This window comes from Rhopalosiphum maidis, chromosome 2 (assembly GCF_003676215.2).
Source record: "Rhopalosiphum maidis isolate BTI-1 chromosome 2, ASM367621v3, whole genome shotgun sequence".
NCBI lineage: Eukaryota > Metazoa > Arthropoda > Insecta > Hemiptera > Aphididae > Rhopalosiphum > Rhopalosiphum maidis.
In genome coordinates, this window is record NC_040878.1 from 25853549 (window position 1) to 25864899 (window position 11351).

General features: G+C 27.3%; 1 protein-coding gene and 1 pseudogene across 1 annotated transcript; one reads left to right on the plus strand and one right to left on the minus strand.

Annotated features, from left to right (window-relative positions):
* Positions 1–3213: 3213 nt before the first annotated feature.
* On the minus strand, positions 3214–3800 carry LOC114253645 (annotated as a pseudogene).
* Positions 3801–4646: 846 nt separating this feature from the next.
* Positions 4647–10842, plus strand: LOC113553359 (protein PTCD3 homolog, mitochondrial-like). Its single transcript, XM_026956660.2, has 13 exons — positions 4647–4896; positions 5001–5139; positions 5231–5428; positions 5642–5771; positions 5851–5992; positions 6106–6202; positions 6301–6435; positions 7618–7819; positions 7882–8101; positions 8607–8715; positions 9162–9400; positions 10010–10196; positions 10596–10842. The coding sequence occupies exons 1-13, from the start codon at positions 4880–4882 to the stop codon at positions 10764–10766; spliced, it is 1986 nt and encodes a 661-aa protein (XP_026812461.1). The 5' UTR covers positions 4647–4879; the 3' UTR covers positions 10767–10842.
* Positions 10843–11351: the final 509 nt, after the last annotated feature.

The following is an 11351-nucleotide window of genomic DNA, read 5'->3' on the forward strand; positions in this document are numbered from 1 at the left end:
GGCTGTAAGCCTATAAAATATGAGAATCTATAAAGATATTTTTTCTTATTAATAAGACATGACTACATATTATGTATATTACCTATATCTATAAATTATTATTTTGATGTGTGATATTATGTAACCAACATAATATTAAATATATTAACGATTTTGTTTAAAAATAAGAATATGTATTATTGATTATAATTCAAAATATTCAAGATCCGCCCCTGGGTAGCCATAGTAATAATGATTAATAAATAATTAATATTGTGTAGTACCTATAGCTAATAACGTCTGTATTTAAAGCTAAAATGATCAAATAAAAAACAATTTATATTTTAATTAAATATAAATATAATGATAATACATTATACGCGTATCGCATTACTCGGCTAGTCCGGCGCAGTGTACAGACAATTTGACTACATTTATGCAACACATTATGTCTAATTGAAGTGTTTCAACGTACTATTTTACAATATTTATCTTGACACTCGGTAAGTATTCCGTTAGCCGAGAACATAATAATAATTCATAGCTAAGCAGCTAGCTGAATGGATATTTCCAGTTGAAAGTCTTTTGAAGACGAATGTTATATGATAATGTTTTGTTTGAAGATTTAAACCGTACAGAAAATTATAGAAAATTACAACTTATTGCACAACTCGTAATATTGCAGACAGCAGTCGCCAGCCAGGAGGATACAATTATAATGTATACCTATAGCCTATAGGTAAGTCGGTAAGTGTGTAAAATGTACAGGTATATGTTGTACATTTGTAATTTTTGTACATATATATAGTATAATAATGTATATTAATACATTACATAGATTATTATAAATGACTGACGAGTGTATTGGTTCCCTCAAAACCATATTCGTCTTGGTATGTAATTTACATTGCCATCACGTTTATATACCGCTGGTTCGTGTGATGATGGTGGCGCATCAGTTTCGTTTTGAATACCTGCGCCCGTTTAATTCACTATTGCCGGACGACGCATCACATCGAAATCGCGCGTACTCGCCGGTGCTAACGCTGGCCGGTCACCGTTTAATGGTCACATTTACATTGTCCCGTTGTGCATATTTTTATTGTTATCAATGACGTATTGACATTAATATCGTATAGCCCGCGACACGATGTCGGTGATTTCACCACAGTATTTCAATACATAATAAATATAATGTATTATATCGTCACCATAGCCACAGTCGGTGTGTGTGTATAAATATGGATCTCTTTCAGTACCATCGTGCCACCGCAACTAGAAGACATGCTGACATTGCATTCAAAGACTGCTGACCATTGGTTGCGCGTCTCGTAATCTCATATCACACGATTTTCGTTATTTTTTTTTTTTGCTTTTACGCAATATCTTCTGTTGAAACGACTCCTACACCGACATCGTATTTTTGTACGATCGCAAATACCATTCGCGATTTGGATCGACTGCTTTATCGGTGGCGGTATAAATATATTTATGCGTTCGGCCCGCGTAAACGTCGTACACCGGGACGTTTATATGTTGACGTGCGTCCAAGTGTACCACCGCTTCACGGCGATCTACGACTCCGCGTCAAACGCTTTAGTACGTTTTAACGTTTTTATCATTGTTGTCCGGCTTCTTCGCCAACTGTTTCCATCGGCACCCGCCAACTTTTCTACCGTTTGCCCGTCTAGTCTCGCTCTAACTGTGTATACCGCTACCGACGTTATCTACGGACGTTTCGTGTCCGTCGCATTGTTACGCGACGATTAGTTATTATTGTCGAGCTCTCGTAATTCAGTGACGATCGCCACAACCGCTATATTGTTGCCGTCAAGGCAGCATCGTTGTCCACTCCGGTACCGCCGGCCACTGTATCGCCGCGCCGTCGGACCGTGCGATTGTAAAAGGCGGGTGCCGTTCGGCTGGCCGTAGGGAGTCTGACGCGTCTGTAACCGAGCGCGCGACAACCCGCGAACCCATCGCCAAGCCACGAGACTCCCGTCTCTCCTCTTTCTAATACCCCTGGTCTTGTGTTGCTGACGTCCCATCCGACGGCTTCAGCTAAGAACCACAATTGTACGTACGTCGTCGGTCCGTCAACTACTGTATCTTCTATCCTGTGAACTCGATTTCATTAATGTTGGCTGACGACATTCTATAATAATTATTCTTGTTCTTCATGTTTGACGTCTAAACTATGAATTGCAAATGAACTTGATTCGAGTTTCGTCTGATGCTGCGAATCCCAGACGACGAGTACAACGTTGTTTATTATTGGCCAGCTATACAGTACGTTCATCATTTTTTATCGGCCAGTATTAGAATTTAACGTCCTTTTTATTTTCCAAATTTTCCAACGGTTATTTTTATGTATAACACGTGGTACGTATACGGTAAACAGAATAAATTATATTTTAATATTTTAACGAGAGTTCGTATTTCAATGAGTATTATTATTTATTCTTTACTTGTTTTATACTTTTACGTGGTCTTTTATTATATTTAATTTTTCATCTTTCAATTTAACACTACGGACATATTTTTCCAATGAAAATAATTTTAAAAATATGACCTGAGTTCGATTCGGTGATTAGAAATCGCAATCATGAATATTTATTAGTTCTTAAAGTATTATTACAAACACCCAAAGCTTTTCCAATAATACCATACAAAATTAAGACAAAACCCGTTGGGCGTTGGTAATGTAAATTATAAAATCTAGATACCATTATAGCTTATAGGTAAGTATACATTGTATATAATATGACTGCAAGAGATTCTAAATCATACGAAATCAGTAATTATAATGTGTTATTCGTATAATATATAGTATAGTATAGTCTGTTGATCGTACACGGAGACCGCTCTTGAATAAGTAGGTAAAGGCATTAATTGATGACCTATATAATATTATTTAGTATATTATTCTTCTATTTAGGAATTCAATTTTCATATTTACATACTCAAAGACAAAAATTACATGTCAAATTGATTTACATCATGTTTACCTCTGGCATCATTTTTAATTTTCTATAACTTTTTTTAACACGCAATTTAGATATATTAGCTGTGTATACATTTAATATTTATATATTAAATAAATAAATACAAAATTATATTATTAATTTGTTACACTAAATACACCTAAAAATAATAAAGAAAAATCGAGATAACTTTATTTTTAATAAACAAACATAATTAATCAATAAATATAAGCAATAATGTTATCAATCATCAGTGACAACTGTTGAACTGATAGTTACTCCAATTGAAGTCTCCATAGAATGCTGTAAGTGAATTTAACTTTCCATTATTAATATTCTGCTGGATTTCTACTTTTCCAAAGTTAGGTTCTAACCACAAAGACTGAAATTTCATGATATAAAGTTTAGTTTATACTTCAAATCATAATCATGCGTTTTACTTCTAATATAATTGTAGGTATTTTTCGGCATATGAAATGAGATGTTATAGTTGCAATAGTTTTAGTAAGATTAAAATTATCTAAACCTCCCTCAAAATGACCTTTGCACACAGACTTAAGACAATAGCTTTTATCAATTGAATATCCTGGTCCTCGCTATGGTGGTGACATGAATTGAACATTCGCTATTAACGTTGGGTAAATTAAAAAAAAGTCACCAAGACACCAACCATAAATTCAATGTTATCAGCAACACCCATTATCACAGCAATACAGCATGGCGTGCTAATCTTAAATTTTCAAGATCAATATCAATTGCTATAACTAAACATACATGTAACAATGCGTGTAAAGTTACAGTATTCAAAAATAAATCCTTCACCGTAAAAACTTGCATGCAAGTTATTTTCAAAAAAGTGGTTTCTAGTAGCGCTAGGTTTCAAATATTTAAACATAGAGGGTGTCGGGATAAGGCCGACCTGAAAAAAGGTGCTCAGGACGAGATGTCTCGGACGGCTGGCTTAGGACGGTCCGCGAAGAGGCTCTCCGAACGAGATGTCTAGGGTGATGGATTTAGGTCGGCCCGAGAAGACCTCGCTGCTGTAATTTATATATATATTTTTTCTTTTAATGTTGTAAGGGGATAATGTGGGCTATTGGCTACTGAACCTAGAACCACTAGGACTAGGTAAATAATAGTATTATGATATAGAGGTGTGTTTGTCTGTAGAAAATAAATATCCCCCTTTCCCCTAACCCCCTCACGACCGACAAAACAAATAAGTTTCTGTATACATAAACCTCTTTCGAAATTGAAAATTATGATCCCGCCTAAAAAAATACACAAGTACAAAATTGGATTGTAAATTCCGCTCGGAAAAATAAATATTTTTAAACCAATTTTTATTAATATTAAATAATTATATATGACTTTTGTGATTTGCAATTTTATTGAATTTACATTATAATATGTAATAAAAATTTTCAATGCTCTTGTATCCACAAAAATATCTTACAATATTTATTATTCGTTCCAAAAAATATTTCTATCACTTTTTCCATAAAACATTAAAATATGCTACAATGGTTTTTTGTTCAAAAAAAAATGTTGGGACAAATGACCATTGGAATAAATGTATAGTGGTACTATAGGCTAAAGATATTGTCCCGTTTATTTATCAGTTTATCACCCATGCTCCTGGAACCGGGTGAATGGATTAATGATTGCAATTTGCAATAAAGTAATAATTTACTTATATTGTATGTTAAATTTTATTATTTTAGTAATACAATTTTACACATAATCATTTCAATTTGCTAGTTAAAAGTTAATTGAAATAAAAATTATTTAGTATACCACCTATGCATGAAAAATGTGTTTGTTTTTAGTGTAAAAACAATCAGTACAAAGCTGCCTGCTAAGTCAAGAAAATTATTTAGTTGTGTTATCTAGTTTTGAAAATATAGTTTTTTAAAATGTTAAATAACTACAGGTATGTTGCATTACTTGTTTTAAGTTATCATATTTGTAATAAGAAATATTAGTTAAGAATAAGTATAATATTTATAATAATATGGTATTTATCTCTTATGCTAGGACTGTATTCTTAAGAAAATCTAACGAAACTATTCAATTGTTTCGACTATCATCTAGTACTTTGGAAAAATCTTCAAGCAATGGAATTAAAATTGATATACCTAAATATATAAATCGAAGTTCAACTGATATACTAAAAGTAAATATTTGTTTTGGCTTATGTATATTTTAAGTTACTTAAAAAAAAAAATAATACTTAAATAAAAAATTAAAAATTTGTAATTAATCAGGCGATTTCAAGTACTATACAACGAGATCCAACTGCTGCTCACTATAAATACCATGATGACCCATATTTAATTCCAGTTTCAAATTTTCAAAAAAGAGCTTATGCTTTAAGTCAAGAATCAGGTAGAAAAGCTGCACACTGGATTCGTAATCAACATCCTGAATTGTTTAACCATAAAGTAGCATTTCCTCCTATTGAGGTACAATTGTAAATAAATTATATTCAAATTTTTGTAATATGAATAATCATTTTTATACAAACTTAAGGTTTTTAAATTATTAACACGTTAACTGCCACATGGCTGCTGGCGGTCATTCATTAACGTATTTGTTAAGATTATCACTGATTCATATTATAAAAAATACTATATCACACAAAAAAAAATGAATTATTTAATTGTTATTTTCTCTAGAAATTTTGCCCCAAAGTTGTATACGATGAAAGTTGTGAGTTGGATGAGAATGAATTAAAAATAATAATTGAAAAATCTATTGTGTCTGACGCTATAACTGTTTATAACCTATTAACGAAAAAAGGAATAGGTAATTTTTTTTAAATATTATTCTTATATACTTATATTTTGTACTAAAATTTTTTGATTTTAATTTCAATGCTCATTAGAAATAAGTTCTGATACACAACAATCACTTTTGGAGTTAGTATGTTTTTACAATAGTCAAGATGATTTAGAAGAAGACTGGATTGAAGAACGTTGGTATACACAAGCTAATAAAGATCGAGAAGAATTTAGAAATACTTGGAAGTATGTATTTAATATTTACATAATATGTACAGTATTAATAATAAGTAATTTATTATTTGTTCTAGCTCATATAATTCTTAATAATCTTATTTATTTTAAAATAATAATTTTAGATCTAATGGATTTGCAATGACTCTTTTTTCAACTATTAAATCTCCTAATTCTCATCATTATTCAATAATTATACAAGGGATGGCAAAATATAATCAAGTAAAATATATTTTTTCTTATTACTTTTATAGTTATAGAATTTTAGCAATAAAATCATATAATTGTTTAAGCATTTTAATTATTTTGTATTTTATTAGTTTGAAGATGCATACAAATTATACAAAGAAGCTATTGAAAAAGGATTTATTTTAACAACCAATGCATATAATTCTGCTATTAAAACAGCTGTTTATGTCAAAGAAGGAGCAGACCATAAGTGGCTTCATATACAAGTAAATTAATAATATTATTATTTTTTCACAATTGCCTATAAAGAGACTATTATTAAGGGATTTAGGTCATTTGTGAATTATACTATACTTAAAATTTAAATATCCTTTTAAGAAATAGAATACTATAAAATATTAATTTTAGAGATGTTAGTTATAGATTATACAATTAACCTTGAAATATAAATTTAATTTTGAATTGATTTCAAAAATAGAACAAATTTTTACTATTGATAGCAATTATTTGTTATTAACTAAGAATATTTATCATTAATTGTAAATGGGTACTTGCAAACTTTTTTTTTTTGCATTTTCTGTACTCTGAGATCATATATTAAGACAAAGTGGACATTCCTATGTTTTTGTTAGGAATTTATTTATCCTGATATTTATACAAATACTAGCATTATGGGCATAAATTACTCATAGAGTATGTTTAACATTAAAGTTATTTATTACATAATGAAATGCATTTGTAGTATTTTCATTGTAAAAAACCATGATTTTATCTCAATATGGTTATTTTTAGAAAAATATGTTTAACCCATTGTTAATCACATTATGGCTAAAACAACTACACTTAATTTAACTTTTATTAAACATATTATTGTACCTAGGTTTTTAATCAGGTGATTAATATGTTAGTACATTAATACATTAAAAATGTTTACAAATGTATTTCTAAAATTAATTAAAACCTATATTGCAGTTTTATGTGACAACATCACATTTGTAAGCTTGATAATCCTTAATTATTATTTCAATTTTTTTTTCAATAGCTCTTGTAAATATATTCTTAAATATAAATTTGTATTAATTAATTTATTTGTAATATTATTAAAATTAAATAATTTACATTGTGTTATATTGGTTTATAAGATTAAGATATAACTAATGGTATAATATTACGAATCTATCAACATTTTTTTTAAGCTGAGGTGCTTAAATAGGGAGTATCATTATTTTATTTATTTAAAGATAAAATTAATTTTAAACTCTAGTTTAACTATCCACATCACACAAAATTTTGATTATCATACTGATAATCATACTATTAATACAATAGCTCACATGTTTTATTTTTTAAACTTTTAATTTTGTTATAGTAATTAGTATAAAATACTAGTATATATTTGTATTTTAGTTTAATAGAATATAATTTTTTACTGAATATATTTTTTTCAGGAAATATTAACTCAAATGAATGATTCAGGTGTACCTATGAATTTATTTACATTAAATTCAATTCTTAATGTTTTATTTACTATGGCGACAAATGCTGAATCAAAAAAATATGCATTAAAAACAATTGCTGAAGCTAAACAATTTGGTATTGAACCAAGTTTAGCTTCATACTATTATTTATTACAGATATTTTGTGCAGACAGTATGTTTAAAATGTTAAATATTAATGTAATTAGATGATTTATTATAAACATTTTGTTATAGGAAAAAACAAGAGCACTATTCTAGTTGATATTTTAAATACTATTGAAGATAAATCATTAACTATCAAAGACTTGGCTGATATACATTTTTTTACTGCTGCTATGGAAAATTGTCGGTACCATTTACAAAACGTTGATGTTGCACTTAGAGTTCATTCTATTTTATTAAAGGAAAGAAATTATAATTTAATTGGAGATTCATATAGAGAATCAGTCTATTAGTAAATATATTTTTTTTCTCCATAAAAATGCCATTCCTGTGTCTTTAGTAATTAGAAGGGTTCGAAAATTTGAAATGCAAGCAAATAATTAAAAAAAATTAAAAAATGTTTTTTTATTCATAGTACCTATACAAATAGAATGTATTTTTTTGCTTTTTTTCTTGCAAATGCCTTTTGCATTTTTCTCTTTTTAAATTATCAATTCATCACTTTAATTATATATGTATTTACAATAATAAGCAGTAAGAGTTTGCAAAAACTATGCATTGTCAATAATATGGTTTAAATAATAAACTAGAAAAAACCTATTTCGATTGCTACATGTGTCTTAACTTCAGTGATGGAAATTGAATGATCGTCATTTTAATGATTTAAATGGCTTCTTTTGCATACTTTTACATTTTAAATTATTTTTTTAAATTTATATTGCCTATAATTCGAACCCTAATAATTAGTTTAATATAAAATACTTGATTATAATTTACTAATCTACATATATCTTTAGTCGTCATTTTTTTGCTATCTTATGTCAAAATGAATCGGTTGAATTTTTGATGAAATACTACGATGATTTGGTCCCACACATATACATACCTGAACCGACTATTACTGAGGTAACACTATAGTATAAACATAAGCATTATAATTTATATTATTAGTTATTGTTTTCAACTCAATAAATTTAATATTTGAAACAAATTAATAGAAATTAAATGTTAAAAAAATTGATTAAATGAAATATTCTTAAGCTATTTATTTGAATATACTACGTATTATGTAAGTGAAAACTTGGGCTGAAACCAATTTTTATCTAATTTGATCAGACCTTTTGAGCTTTTATTTTTGATGATTGGCTACGACAATAAATTGTTTTATTGAGTTTATATCTTTATAAAATGCAATCTAAGCTGTTGTTGAAATAATAAAGCGGTGCTTATGAGAATGCGGTTTTCATTGTGTGTTAGCTATATCACAAGTCCAAGATTACTCTTTATAAAATGTAGTATAGTATGGTAAATTTTAATGTTTTTTTTTTTTAATATTTAATTTTTTGTTGCAGTTGATTGTGAAATCGATAAATATTTCTGCAGCTGTTGAATTATATCCAAAAATTTGGTCAGATATTTTAATGTTTGATCAAGCAGATAGAGAGCCCATTATAATAGAGTTAACTAATGGTATGGCTCAAAATTTGTTCCCAAGTTTTGAATCGTCTGTTAAAGAAAAATTAGGTACATTATCAGGTACAATTTATGATGCTATCGAAGAAAGAAAAGAAACTGGTAAAATAAAAATGTCGTAAGTATAACAGACTTCCAGAAATATTGAACTTTTTGAAATTGTTTATTGAGTTTTTAATTATATTATATTATATATACATAAAAAAAATAATATTAAAATAGTCTAAAATACTAAACATGTCAGATTGCTCTTCTATGAATAAGTCAAGTTATGTTTTAAGAAAATAGTTGTGACCGGGAGAATGATTTTATGTGGGTATTTGTGGTATAAATAATGTAAACTGTGGGCTAGAGATGAGAGATCACTACAATAGGGAAATCCAATCTTAATATTCTGGATAGTTGTTTTTTGAATTAATGAATTTCATTTTTAAGATCAATGAACTTGTCTTTAATTTTTCATAATTAGTATTTTTTAAATAATTATTTAATAGTTATGTTTAAATGCATAACATAAATAAATAAAATAAATATGTGTTTACCAAGCAATTTATAATTTTTTCCTATGAGCAAAAATAAATAAATCAAGTTACTAAATTGAATATAAAATATTATATTTATAATAACATCATTTTATTTATTGTAAAATAATTCTTATTAAAATAGAAAAAAAAAATCATGTTCATTTTTTAGTATAGTTTATTAAAAATGTTCTTATTTATTTTAGATGGACAGGTAATATGTTGGGAAATTTGATAAACATCTGTTTGTTTGGAGATAATATTAACAAGGCTACTGAAATTATTGTAAAACTGCATAAACATCAAAACGAAATCATTGGAATTCCAGATAGCAATACAATCGCTACATTTTTAGATTATTGCATTGAAAATAATTGTTTTAATGAATTATTAGTAAGTAGAGTAAAATTAAGTTTGATATTGGTGATAGTTTAGATATACATAATTCTAATATAGTTATTACCTATTTATTTTAAAACCTGGTTATTGTTAAATCTGTAAATCTGCAATGATAAATTGTATTCCAAAGTTCCACATGATTATTTCAAATTTAATGCTTAATATATTGTTAATAAGAAATTATTATTTCAATATTTTCAAGACTTATAAAAAAGATTTTACAATATTTATACCAGAAAAATGTAATTGTCAAAAATTATTCAAAATTGAAAATAAATTTATTAAATTAGAGCTGAGCAACTAATTGACTAATCTTTCAATCTTGATTATAATAATTATTATTTAAATTCATAATATTTTTAATTAATAATTATTATTTTGTGTTTACTTTAGAAGTGCATTGAATACTCTTTGGAAGTAAACTATTTTGAATTAGATGATTTCATTTCTAAAATTATGACAAAAATGACTTTATCACCAATGCAGCGTGCACATTTGTCAAAATTGGTTGGGACTGAACATTATGTTGAAATTGAAAATAAAATTGAATTTGTTAGCGGTTAAGTTCATTTTTATTTTATAATTTTAGTAATATATTACATAACATGTTTTTTTTTACCATATATTTTGGTTAAATATACTTTTTGACAAAAAAATAGTGTCGTGTGTTAGATCTTTTATTTTGACAATAATTGTATGATATAAAAAAATACATATAAACATACGTTTTTCTGTTTGTTTAAAACATTAAAAAATAGTTCTTTTTTTCTTTATGCATTAATTACAATAGTTATGTAAACATTAATATAAAAAACTAAAATTTATGTTTATACATAGTATTGGGTTTATATACAGAACGTTTATAATAAATTAATTTTACATACATACGTGTTCTGATAACCCATATAATATACTGTGATACTGGCTTATATACTCCAGCACTTAATTATAGGGGGATAAAATTTAAGTTGAAACACTGTAGCTATATTGCTATTTATATATATTCTATATAAACAATAGAATAATAATAAAGAAAGAACCATAGTTCATAATTTGGAAAAAAAGACCAACACTCATTTGTATATTATAATTTATAATGTCCGATCAGCAGCAATTTATTGTAAGCTTACAAGTATTTAAGATTATCAA

What these genes read in the sequence shown, in the direction of transcription:
- LOC113553359 (XM_026956660.2), top strand. An exon ending in GTTCAACTGATATACTAAAA is followed by an intron (nt 5,140 to 5,230) that starts GTAAATATTTGT and finishes GTAATTAATCAG; the next exon opens with GCGATTTCAAGTACTATACA. An exon ending in ACTGGTAAAATAAAAATGTC is followed by an intron (nt 9,401 to 10,009) that starts GTAAGTATAACA and finishes TATTTATTTTAG; the next exon opens with ATGGACAGGTAATATGTTGG.